This window comes from Hemibagrus wyckioides, linkage group LG04 (assembly GCF_019097595.1).
Source record: "Hemibagrus wyckioides isolate EC202008001 linkage group LG04, SWU_Hwy_1.0, whole genome shotgun sequence".
Taxonomy (NCBI): domain Eukaryota; kingdom Metazoa; phylum Chordata; class Actinopteri; order Siluriformes; family Bagridae; genus Hemibagrus; species Hemibagrus wyckioides.
In genome coordinates, this window is record NC_080713.1 from 14,671,192 (window position 1) to 14,684,746 (window position 13,555).

At 38.6% G+C, this 13,555-nt stretch overlaps 1 protein-coding gene across 5 annotated transcripts in view; it reads right to left on the reverse strand.

Annotated features, from left to right (window-relative positions):
• Positions 1–786: 786 nt before the first annotated feature.
• The window catches only part of chd2 (chromodomain helicase DNA binding protein 2), an 84,333-nt gene continuing 71,564 nt past the window's right edge, over positions 787–13,555 (reverse strand). For 3 of the 5 annotated variants that reach the window (XM_058387111.1, XM_058387115.1, XM_058387114.1), the window contains 14 exons: positions 11,696–11,871; positions 11,561–11,602; positions 11,265–11,404; positions 10,752–10,890; positions 10,445–10,595; positions 10,151–10,273; positions 6,002–6,121; positions 5,712–5,849; positions 5,400–5,516; positions 5,057–5,235; positions 4,664–4,763; positions 4,294–4,489; positions 3,817–4,063; positions 787–3,416 (listed from right to left, as the gene is read on the reverse strand). In XM_058387111.1, coding sequence (XP_058243094.1) covers positions 3,131–3,416; positions 3,817–4,063; positions 4,294–4,489; positions 4,664–4,763; positions 5,057–5,235; positions 5,400–5,516; positions 5,712–5,849; positions 6,002–6,121; positions 10,151–10,273; positions 10,445–10,595; positions 10,752–10,890; positions 11,265–11,404; positions 11,561–11,602; positions 11,696–11,871 — 2,154 coding nt within the window. In that variant the 3' untranslated portion in view covers positions 787–3,130. The remainder of the gene's footprint in view (positions 3,417–3,816; positions 4,064–4,293; positions 4,490–4,663; positions 4,764–5,056; positions 5,236–5,399; positions 5,517–5,711; positions 5,850–6,001; positions 6,122–10,150; positions 10,274–10,444; positions 10,596–10,751; positions 10,891–11,264; positions 11,405–11,560; positions 11,603–11,695; positions 11,872–13,555) is intronic. The other 2 variants (XM_058387112.1, XM_058387116.1) reach the window with 2 other exon arrangements.

Consider the following 13,555-nt stretch of genomic DNA (forward strand, 5'->3'; position numbering starts at 1 on the left):
AGTTTCAGAAAGTTGTAATGTAGGTCTGGCATGGTGGTCTCTGGATCAAACAAGAGAATTTTTTTCCTGCCAATAGTTTATTCTAGTATGACTAGAATAATTCTAGTATGACTAGAATAAGTCAATAAAAAATGTACCAGCTTCACTGCTTCTGCTTGTCAGATTAGTGCGGCTATTACTATTTAATACTACTAATAACTATTTTATATCCACACTGCTTAAGTGCTGGGAAAATATGTCTCTTCTCACCTGGTGTTCTATTTGCTGTCCAAGTTTGACTATTATGTAGCTGTGATAGGCAATATTAACATGAGGACATGTGAAGAATGGATACCCTGGCTAAGTAACAAATAAACCAATTTTAACATTTCCTCATTTGCCAACATTCAAAGCCAGAAAAGCCACTTTTGGTGAATAAAATATGGTCGATGGCCCTAGTCTATTCATCCATCATCCTGACTGCTAGAGCTTCTGTGCTCCAACACAGTAGTCAGAGTGTGTTGCCAGGGCTGGATTTTAGGGCCTGTTTCTTTCACAACTATTCACAACTATAAAGCTGAGAGTTTATAGCAGAGATTTTTGTTTTGCCAAAAAAGTAAAAATATTTTTGACAGTAATCTCCTCAAACAATCTAATTTTACACAAAAAACGCTAATCTGCTGGCTGTTTATATGACTGGAAACTTCTGCTGAAATAGAATGGACTTTTCTAAATGCAGCGAGGCAAAAATTCACTAGGTTCAGGTTTTTTTCCCATTACAAATACATACACAAAAACAGCAAGTGATCTTTGATATGACACATTTTTATTGTTTGTTCCAGATGCCATCGACAGACTTCTGACATTCATTTATTACATGATTAAAACGTGAAACTATCACTAGATCACTTGATGGGTGAAGGTTATTTATGATTAAAGGCTCAAGGTTACTCTTATGGTAGGTACCATAGTGAGTTACTTATGTCTGAATGTTTAATTTCAGAGTCGGTTTGTTCTAAATCTTGCAATTATTTGGAGGTTGAGTGGAGTTAGTGAATGTTTCCTTTTCAAGATATACTATATGCTATATTGTGTATGTGAATACTACAGACACCACAAATCGCTAATTAGTAGATCTTTAAAGATTTTTCCACACATAAGAACAAATGTAATTTTAGCTAATGTCAAATACAATTTATTAAGAGTTCATTCTCTAGCTCTTTTTTGGTTGAACTTGATTATGAGGCCAAGATGTGATAATATTACAATGGTAGAAACATTTAAGATGTATTTCTGAATGGGAGAAGCCAGACAGATTAAACTTTTGTATGTATAATTAAAATAGGTCACAGTCCACCTGCGTGTTTGTGTGTAGTGAATATCATTTACTAAATTATGTATTGAATAAAACAAAGTGTCTTGTGGAGTATTGGAAATATGGTGTTATTTGTTTGCTATCACAAGCGGTAAACATATACTGCCATCCTCTGGTCATATAATGTCACTACAGTCTTTTTTTTTTTTTACTTTTATATTAATTATTCTGATTATTTAAATATTACATACTTACATAATATGCACGTACATTTACACTCTGCATTCTGCATAAGGAGTCATTAGACACTAAAATCATTAAAATGCACAGCAACATGAAACTGCATGGTGTAGCAAAGTTTAATACATACAGGTGTATAAACAATATGTACAGTGCAGTTCATGTGAACAGTGGCTGTTTTCACAAATATAAATTACTTTAATTAGTACTCCTTAAAGAATAAAGTCTCTTGGAGGAAAGAGAAAGATGAGTTCCAACTCCTTGTAACACACATGCCTCTGTTCCTCCACGAGAAAGTGTTTTCCCACTTTCTCTTAAAGTCTCCACAGTCCATAACAGGCACCAACAATACTCAGAATTGTTCCACTGAAAGATCTTGTTTAAAAATTGTCAAAATCCCAAAGGCCTCCTTTCTTTCTTGTTATGTGCACTACAAAGAGTAATTAAAATATATGACTTCTACACCCTAGGTAGTGCACAACATGCCCTATTCAGGATAATGCCATAATTCTTCTTAATGCACCATACTAAAAGCCTGGCATTTAGACACAAAAATAAGGCACAGATGGAGGGAAAACAAACAAACAAAACAGACAAATAAAAAAACTTTAAAGAAGAACTTTACCAACACACCAGTCTAATTTTGGCTTTACAACTGGTGAAACAAAAGCTCAATGCTTCCTGCTTCATTCACAAGTTTTTGCTCAAATACAGACATCTTCCACTTAACATCATGTCAACATTCGTATGGTTTATTACTGAAGATTTGTAGAGTATGATACTTTTAGTGCAATGTAAAGATCAAACAGTACCTATGATTAGGCATACGCATAGCCATAGTATAAAACAGCTTTATGTTTAGTTATTTAGTGTTCTAACAACAAGGCCTGTATTGTTGGAGATTTCTGTCACTGTGGTTGATTAGAGAAAATATAACCTATATAATTTGCCATTAGTGGAGATGTGGGGTTGTTTTTCTGAGCATAATGTTCTGATGGTTTAATTGGGGCAGAAAAATTATAAGACTATTTCAACACATTCCCTACCCTGCCCTGTACATTTTAGTTTTTTCCCTGCCCTTCAACTTAAAATGGACTGACAATTAGCAAATTAGTTGAATCGGGTGTGTTGAAAGCAAAACACTAAAATGTATAGGACAAGGAGTTCTCCTACATAATACAGGATCAAAACAACTCATGTTAATTAACATCTAATGATGTGTTTGAAGATAAATTTTTCTTTAAAAAAAAAAATAAAATAAAATAATAATAATATTTTTTTGGAATAAACCTCCGCACAAAGCAAGGAATACAGGGAATACTCCCATTTCTGCTAATGGCTGAAGAAAAGACAAACGAGCGAGGCACTTCCAAGCTTCCAAATCACATCATAATTCACTGTTCATTTAGTAGTCCACAGGACCTACAGGGCTTCATTCCTTTAACTCATTTTAGCCCCACAAGACCCAGAAAGCTCAATAACATAGAAGTTTGAGCTCCACCTATAGGATCATGAGTTCAGAAAAGTAGGAGGAGACTGGTGTCCCCACCTCAGCCTGGTGCCTCCCTATATTTTCCACAAGCATTATGGACTGAATCACGTCTTTCTGTTCCAGTTAAGATCTGGGCTGGGTTTGGTGGGTTCAGTGGTTCTGTCCAGGGGTGAGAGGGACTCAAGCGGAGATTTCTGTGCCTGAGGAGAGCGCGGGTCCATCAGAGGAGGGGGTTTGTCTGGGTGAAACGGCCGGTAGTGATCAGGCCCCGGGACACCTCGGTGATCAGGCATCCTCCGGAAGTCCTGATTGTAAGATCCTCCACCACCTCCCTGGTGGTAGTTCGCAGAGCGGTAGTCATCTGAACGTCTTCTCTTTGGGTCTGGATGCCTGACAATGAGATATTGGGTTTGGGGATTAAAACATTACAATACCTTAAAAGTTATACACAAGGCAGCATCTTATTACAGACTAGGTTTATGCTAGGCAAACAAGGCAAATAACTGCCAAACAACCTGACCAAAGATCAATATACTTTTAGTTGAATGAATCAATAAATGCATAATGCAAAATGCACCTTACTAACAGGATTTATGCTGTCTTTCTTTTTGAATTTGTAAGCCTTTTGTATATAATGATTTTATATTACGTCTAGTTTTTTATTTATTTTAGCTTAGCTTAATTCGCTTATTTTATAATGCTAATTAGCAAAGTCACTATGTTTAATGTTGCTTAAAATGGAATTGTTAATAAATTCTTTTTATAAGAGTATATAACAAATGTTTCTTACCTGTCATAATAGTCACGATGAACACGGTGGTCTCGATCATTGCTGTACTGATCATACACCCGTTTACGGGCTGAGCCTGGGTTCCGGAAGCCACAGCTGTGGTACAAGTCTGTGTGTGCCCGCCGGTTGCTGTAGTGATGCTCCTTATACCTATGTTGGTCATAAGGGTAATGGCGGTCACCTTGCCATGGCTGGTTACTGTTTCCTGGGTAGGTATATTTACGTTCCCTTTGCCAATCTCCCCGATCTGTGAAAGAAACATAAGTCATACCATAGTACTCGGAGGATATGCAGGCAAATGATGTAGATTATAACATCTATACATGAGCAGATCCACAAAAACTCTAATGCAAACTCTTGCTTTTTATTATCTGTCATTTATTTAGACAGAAACTCAGCTAATGTTTAGTTTCTGTCTATCTAATCAGATAGAATATTTAATTTTGCTCCAAAACCCATGTGTTCATTAGTTCTCACAATCTTTAGGGAACTGGCTCTTGTGCTGGTTGTAGGGCTCACGGTGGTGTGAGTGAGAAGGGGGTCCTGTTGGGTGATTTTGTGGAGGGTGTGGTTTCGATGAAGGTTGTGTGCCAGTGGAGTCCCGACTCGATCCAGAAGGTTCTGGACGAAACAGCTTCTTTTTGGCTGGGTCATCTTTCTTCTTGTGCTCTCTCTGAACGTGAAGCACAAAGAATACGAGTAGTGGACAAGTAAGGGGGATTAAAAAAAACTAATATAAAGTTACTTTTTAAATAGTTCATAATTTGTAAATTCATTAAGGCCTTGCTACACTGATTATTACAGTAAATGGTTGCATATTTGCCCCACAGGATAAAAGCAGACTTACCACCTCCTCTTGGGAGCGCTTCTTTTGAGCCATTTTGTATAGCCTGTGCAGTTTTTTAGCTCCAAACTCTGTGAATTTGGACACGAAGATCCAGAGATTTCTAGATGGAAATGAGCAAATTCAGAATAACATCTTTCATGAAACAAGGTGTTCGGCAAGTCATATGAATCACTAGCTGGCACAAAAATTATTATTATTTATTTTGTTATCCATAAATCTGTTTGGGGTTTGTTTTTACATTATTCTTTATAATTCATAAGAAATATTATAATTATAAGTCTATCATAAGTAATTTGCTTACATAATTGATATGGAGTAATGAAGTAACAATTTATAAACAATTTTTATGCATCACTCAGAATCTATGTACTTAAAAGTAAATTTTGGTGAGACCTGCGCCAGGTTTTGACATGCTCTGGGTCGCTGTAGGCTTTAAGGCACTCTGTGATTCGGTCTCCAATCTTCAACAGGCAGGCACGTGTGTGCTGCAGCTGTTCCTGCACTGACAGGCCTTCATCAGGCTTATCCAGCTGTTTAAGAGCCTTCTTCACCGGCCTCATCCGCTCTTTACACTAAACACACAGGTTACTCACTTAATTCACTTAAATGTACTGCTTTTTTCCATTTTTTGTTCTATTGTTCTTTACCAGATTTAAGTCAATGAGAAAAATTAAATAGAACACATGGACTGGTGAAAGAAAGGTATAAAAACAGACAGAGACAGGGAAGGACTCACAATACTGAAGGTTTCCTGGTCCAGCTCATCATCCTCCTCTCCAATAGGAACTGGCTCACTGCCTGCTGTAATGTGCACAGGGCCCTGAGCTTTCTTGCCTTTCCCTCCTGATTTAGTCTGCAAAAGAAATCCCCAAAGACAAGTTTTCAGAACAGAGACACAGATCAACACTGCTTGGTACATCGGTTTTATTCAATCTAGAGAACCTTCTCTCTGCAAACAGTAATCCACATGTTAAAGAAAAATACTTTTAAAAAATATGTGTAAAGATAACTTCTGCAAAAGCTTATAAAACAACATTTAAAAAAAAACCTTTTCTTTCTTGAGCTTTGCCCGTTTTTTGTCCTTTTCCCCCTCCTTGTCTTTCTTTATAGAGCCCTGTTTCTCTTTGTTCTCTTTGTTGTCCTTCTTCTGTTTTTTCTTTGTGGGTTTCTTTTCAGCCCCATCATCCTGGAATACATGCAAACAAATTTTTAATCAAATCTTTTCTTGTTTAACAGACTGGTAGACAAACTTAACAGCAACTGCTCACTAAACTGTGCACTACACACTGTTTTGTTTGCACTTTTGGTTTGATATGCTGCCTGCAAAGGGGAACATACCTTTACTTCACCTTCCTCTGAAGTATGTTCAGAAAGATGAGGAGAGGAGATTTCACTGGCCAGTTCATCTTTTCTGATCTTGTCTTTCTTTACTCTAGGTTTTCTCTTCTTCACCTGGGACTAAACATAAGCATAACAATACTGCACTGCACAAACTAAATGATGACCCTGGTAATTCTTCAGGAAGAATTTCTAAATGTTTCCATTAATATAAGTAGTAAGTTAATTAAGTTTATAAAGTAACAAATAAGTAATAAATGACACTAAAATTACATTACAGCTAATATTTTTAATCAAAACCTAACAAACTAACTGTTTTACATGACAGTCTTCCAGATCTTTTTAGATTAGTAAATACCTTTGAATATATAAAGAGTTTTAAGAGGATTTAAGACATAGCTCATGACAATAATCACATCGGTGGATGAAACTTTTAAAAAGAAACAGGGCGTGTTAGTTTTTTTTTTTTTTTTTTTTTAACACTGTTGTGTATAAACTCACTTAAAATTATCTAGCAAACATCTAGCAAATGCTGCTTTAAAATTTTTTGGGATATATACAGTGAGGGTGTGAACAACAGTGCTCACATTGAAGCCATCATGCACCAAGTCCAAATCAGATCCCCCCCGCTAACTGAACTTGGTCCTTGAAATGTAAGCTATGTTTCATTATGTTTTCGGTTTCAGTTCGATTTATTTATATAGCGGTTTTAACAATGGACATTGTCTCAAATTGTCTTCAAGCTTTACAGAAATACAGAAACATATAAAAAATTTATAAAGTTTAAAGTTAAGTTACTATTTGTCCATAATGAGCAAGCCTGAGCCGACAGTGGCAAGGAAAAACTCCCTGAGATGATATAAGGAAGAAACCTTGAGAGGAACCAGGCTCAGAAGGAAACCCATCTTCATTTGTATGACCCTGGACAGTAAATAATGTAACTGTTGATAATGTCCCTTCTACAACAGCAACCAAGAGCTCTTGAGGAACTAATAGGTCAGTGTAGTTTCTGAGTTATTAAAGACTTGGCACTAATTCTGCCGAAAGCTGACCGATGCAATGGTAGTTCAAAATCTATCCCCAGCAGCAGTGAGCACCACCAAGCAACAAGACTCCAACCAGGGGTAGAGTGTCTGAATGGATCAGACAGGTCCAGAAAGACCTGTAGTGTAGAAATGTTTTTTTTGGGGTTTTTACATGTAGTACATGAATTACTTTTTTTAAATGTAGCATGGAACCTGCATATTGGCATGCAATGCTGCATTTTTTTTATGTTATATATTATGCAATATTCTGGAAGCTGAAAAATAAACTTTCAGTTTGAAAGCGTAAGGATTTGTGCGAGTTTGATGAAGGGCCAAATTGTGATGGCTAGACGACTGGATCAGAGCATCTCCAAAACTCCAGCTCTTATGGGGTGTTCCCAGTCTGCAGTGGTCAGTATCTATCAAAAGTGGTCCAAGGAAGGAACAGTGGTGAACCAACGACAGGGTCATGGGTGACCAGGGCTCATTGATGGACATGGGGCGTGAAGACTGGCCTGTGTGGTCTGATCCAAAAGAGCTACTGTTGCTCAAATTGCTGAAGAAGTTAATGCTGGTTCTGATAGACAGAATACACAGTGCATTGCAGTTTGTTATGTATGGGGCTGCATAGCTGCAGACTAGTCATGGTGCCCATGCTGACCCCTGTGCACCACCGAAAGTGCCAACAATGGGCATGTGATCATCATAACTGGACCACGAAGCAATGAAAGAAGGTGGCCTGGTCTGATGAATCACATTTTCTTTTACATCAAGTGGATAGCCAGGTGCATGTGTGTTGTTTACCAGGGGAACACATGGCACCAGGATGCACTATGAGAAGAAGCCGGCGGAGGCAGTGTCATGGTTTGGGCAATGTTCTGCTGGAAAACCTTGGGTCCTGCCATCCATGTGGATGTTACTTTGACATGTACCACCTACCTAAGCATTGTTGCAGACCATGTACACCCCTTCATGGAAACAGTATTTCCTGATGGATGTTGCCTCTTTTAAGGAATGGTTTGATGAGCACAACAACAAGTTTGAGGTGTTGACTTGGCCTCCAAATTCCCCAGATCTCAATTGAGCATCTGTGGGATGTGCTGGGCAAACAAGTCAGATCCATGGAGGCCCCACCTTGCAACTTACAGGACTTAAAGGATCTGCTGATACCATCTTTGTGCCAGATACCACAGCACACCTTCAGGGATCTAGTGGAGTCCATGCCTCAATGGGTCAGGGCTGTTTTGGCAGCAAAAGGGGGACCAACACAACATTAGGCAAGTGGTCATAATGTTATGCCTGATTGGTGTATTTTGCACAATAAATATTGCATACCGTCTTGCACTATAATTACAAACAGCTGTGTTCAATAGTCAGACTGTTTTATCAACAATGTATATATATAAGCATTTTCATATTTTAAATTAAAAATACAATTCCTTCCCTTTCCCACCTATATATAGTTAGATCCATTTGAGTATAATTTTTTATTGAAATTCAATTCTTAATATATATATATTATATATATATACACTATATTGCCAAAAGTATTCCAAATAATCAGAATCAGGTGTTCCAATCACTTCCATGGCCACAGGTGTATAAAATCAAGCACCTAGGCATGCAGACTGTTTTTACAAACATTTGTGAAAGAATGGGTCGCTCTCAGGAGCTCAGTGAATTCCAGCGTGGAACTGTGATAGGATGCCACCTGTGCAACAAATCCAGTCGTGAAATTTCCTTGCTCCTAAATATACCACAGTCAACTGTCAGCTGTATTATAAGAACGTGGAAGTGTTTGGGAACGACAGCAACTCAGCCACGAAGTGGTAGGCCACGTAAACTGACGGAGCGGGGTCAGCGGATGCTGAGGCGCATAGTGCGAAGAGGTCGCCAACTTTCTGCAGAGTCAATCGCTACAGACCTCCAAACTTCATGTGGCCTTCAGATTAGCTCAAGAACAGTGTGCAGAGAGCTTCATGGAATGGGTTTCCATGGCCGAGCAGCTGCATCCAAGCCATACATCACCAAGTGCAATGCAAAGCGTCGGATGCAGTGGTGTAAAGCACGCCGCCACTGGACTCTAGAGCAGTGGAGACGCGTTCTCTGGAGTGACGAATCGCGCTTCTCCATCTGGCAATCTGATGGACGAGCCTGGGTTTGGCGGTTGCCAGGAGAACGGTACTTGTCTGACTGCATTGTGCCAAGTGTAAAGTTTGGTGGAGGGGGGATTATGGTGTGGGGTTGTTTTTCAGGAGCTGGGCTTGGCCCCTTAGTTCCAGTGAAAGGAACTCTGAATGCTTCAGCATACCAAGACATTTTGGACAATTCCATGCTCCCAACTTTGTGGGAACAGTTTGGAGCTGGCCCCTTCCTCTTCCAACATGACTGTGCACCAGTGCACAAAGCAAGGTCCATAAAGACATGGATGACAGAGTCTGGTGTGGAGGAACTTGACTGGCCTGCACAGAGTCCTGACCTCAACCCGATAGAACACCTTTGGGATGAATTAGAGCGGAGACTGAGAGCCAGGCCTTCTCGTCCAACATCAGTGTGTGACCTCACAAATGCGCTTCTGGAAGAATGGTCAAAAATTCCTATGAACACACTCCTAAACCTTGTGGACAGCCTTCCCAGAAGAGTTGAAGGTGTTATAGCTGCAAAGGGTGGACCGACGTCATATTGAACCCTATGGATTAGGAATGGGATGTCGCTTAAGTTCATATGCGAGTCAAGGTAGGTGAGCGAATACTTTTGGCAATATAGTGTGTATATATATATATATATATATATATTTCTAAATTTATTTTTGTGACCCAGACATTCAAAAGCATTTCACTACATGTCATACAGTGTATGTGACAAGATTTGAATAAAAAAAAAAAAAAACCCTGCAAATCCTTAAAGCCCTGAGTGGCTGGTTTAATCTCACAAACAGATGTAATGTTGAACACAAGCACCTCAAATTAGTTGGAAATTCCATTTCTTGGCCTAGTAATAACCTGCTATTAGACTTTAGAGCAGAGTAACAAAATTACTTTCTCTGCTGCCTCTTAGATTCCCTTTTCCATGCCACCTAAAAGATAAAGCCACAAATACTGTTCAAAGCCCAAATTACACTCACCTCTTCTTCTGCTTTGGATGCATCTTTACTTTCCTGTTCCTTCTTCAGGATCTTCAACAAGTAATCAGCTCTCATTTGCAGCTGCTTTGCCTGTGGCTTTTTGTCAGGGTTGTCTGGAAGAATCTACACAAAACGGCAGTTAGTGCTGGTGTGATGTAATATTGGCAGAGCATGCCTTAAGGCTGCAAAATAATTATCCTGTATTCTTATTAATATCTAGGCAGGCAGATTAGGGCAGGTTAGCTAACCATAACTTGACTGTTTCTACATGAGTAATAACCAGACTGTGTGCACCTTGTCCAAGAGTTTTAGCTCAGGATCAGTCTTGATCTGGTCCCAGTTGCCATAGCCATGCTCATAGATGCCCAACAGCAGATGCATGTCATCCTGCACATCCCATTCTACATCAAAGTGTGGCATCTTCACACGACAGCTCAGATGAAATCTAGTACACAGAAAGGAATCAGTTAATTATTGCTGCAATGTGTTAAAGTTAAACTTAAAGTTAAACTTAAATAAATACATTTTATACTTAGATTCCTCAATAGAATAAAGCAGGAAATGGTTTAGTAAGTTAAAAAGGAACTTATATTTAACTTACTTGCTCCTCTCAACAGGATTAGAAGGCATGGACTTGTGCAGAGGCTCAAAATCTTCCTCATGCTGAATGATGGATTTAGCATTTACCTGAACCCCAGAGATCTTGATGTTAATGCCACGCCTTTTTCCAGGCCCTTTAGCTACATAGTGAACAGCCCCCCCCCCCAAAAAAAAAACACCATAAATTATTTTTTATTTTTCAATATTTGCTAACCACTATTCTCAGTATGCTATTTAATCTGGGATGCCATTTATACAAAGTTAAAAATTAACACACTTTACTTTTCGATAATTCAGGTTAACCCGTAGCATGCCCTTCTGTTTGTAATACATTTTATTGATATTACATATTTATAATGTGTTTTATTTATATATTTTTCCCTAATTTATATTATTTGTCATACTTGCATTTTACACTACATATTTATTATACCATATATATTGAGTGTGTTTTTTTATCCATTAATTCCTAGGTAGAAAATAAACAAATGAATCAATGTGCACAATCACACACCTTCAGTGGGGTTCTCCTTCATTTGTTCTTCATGCTCCTGTACAGCAGCTATGCAAGTGGTATGCACCAGCTCTCCTAGTCTCTTTAAATCTGCTATGGATTTGTCTACCAGTTCAGAGTCACGTGCAATAGCCTCCAACCTGGAAACAAAACAATAAGAACCACAAACTTATAATTAAGCATTAAAATATAAGTATGTAATATTTATCATTTGGCAAACAATATTAGTTATGTATTTTGCTTCAATTTCATATTTGCAACATTTAATACAGTACTAGCAACACTAATAGCCATACCTTTCAAGTGGAGCGCCAAATTTCTTATAAGCTTTTATGAACCTGTTGAAATAAAGCTGAATATCAGTTTCGTTAGAACTAAATGACAGTTTAAAATGCCCAGTGCTTTAGTGATCAAATGCAACTGAATGTTACCTCCGAATCTCAGCATCTGTGAAGCCTTCCACATTGTTTTTACGTGCACGCGGTCGGCCTCGCCGCTTGGGTTTCTTATCGTCCTCACTGTCATCTGTCTCACTCTCTGAACCTGATGAGTGGCTCTTCAATTTGAGCTTTGAGCCAACATCACTGTCACTGTCATTTGCCTGTGCCTGAGCAGAACACAGTCCAAGTGGAAGCTTGTTTATACCAATTAGAAAATATATTTAATTTTGTACATATGCAAATGTAAAAATGGGTCATAATCCTATTTTAGGAAATATGTGTATTTAAAAAAATCCTTTTTAATAGTGAAAAGCAGGTAGGAAGAACAAGAAATGCTGTGTAAACACCAAAGTGTTTTGTCAGATCATATGGAAAAACACATGAAAAAAAACTACACATGCACCAATCAGCCACAATACCTGCCTAATACTCTGTAGACGCCCTTAGTGCCACCAAAACAGCTCTGATTATTGAGGCATGGACTCCATAAGACCTCTAAAGGTTTGCTGTGGTATCTAGCAAAAAGACATGCCAGACCTGGATCCTTTATTTCCTGTAAATTGTGAAGTGAAGCCTCCATGGATCATACTTGTTTGTCCAGCACACCCCACAGATACAGATGCTTTTTGCAGTGTGGCAGGCATAATCCTGCCAAACAATTATTATCCCACTGTTAGGGAATACAGTTGTCATTGAAGGGGTCTGCAACAACATTTAGGTGGTATCTGTCAAAGTAACATCCACATAAATGGCAGGACCTACGGTTCATCATCGGAACATTGCACAGAGCATCACATTGCCTCTTGCAGCAGCAGACACTCCGACCACTCAACACAGTCCCCATACACAGCAAGCTTGCAATGTATCATGTTCTTATTTTATTTTACTTTTATTTCTTTTTATTAAAGCAGTATACATAGAAATTATTCAGTGGAACAAACACTTTCAAAGATGTTACTTTTTTCTTTTGTTCTACCCAGTAACCCTGAAATTCCCATCCCAAAATAATACCCTTAAATAAACAAATAAGACAGTAAAAATGAGGAGTTGTGGGTTCTATTTACTTCAAAGACACAGGAGAATATTGTTTGCAAAGTAAATCTTTAAAGGGTTTCAAAATCTATAAAAAATTTCCCAGTGGTTTAGTATTCTTCCTCTGTCTATTACACTATGTAACATGATTTTTGTTCCTGGGTATTGAATGACATTTTCCAATTACTCTTGATGGAAAATGATAAAAAATAGATAAATTGATATTCCATTACTGGAAGTCAGATTTAAGTTTTTTTGAAAAAAGAAATTGCCCAGGCACATGATAATCTACAAAATTCAAACAACAAAAACTATACTACGTTCTAGATGTGTCTGTTGAACAACGACAAACCGTAGCTCCCAACCGTCACTCAACTCCCAGTGACCAAAGCCAATATCCTTACAGAAACCTGAGGTAAATGTTACAAATGGGCTAACCGTGTTTCGTGCCGACAGGAATGCAGCTCTGTGCGGTAAGACTCGCGGTGGCGGTGTGTGTGTTTACATCAACACGGAATGGTGTAAAAACTCTGTGCTTGTGTCTAACTACTGCTCATCGGTAGTGGAGTTTGTGGCTGTTAGATGCAGACCTTTTTATTTACCCCGGGAATTCACCACTACTCTCATTATCGGAGTGTACATTCCACCCAGCGCTAATACTAAGGAGGCTCTGTGTGAGCTGTACGGAGCTATTAGCGAGCTGCAGAATGCTCACCCCGACGGACTGTTTATCATCGCCGGAGATTTCAATCATCAGCAAATCTCAGAACAGTGCTCCCTAAATTCCATCAGTATGTGGACTTTGCTACGAGAGGGGCG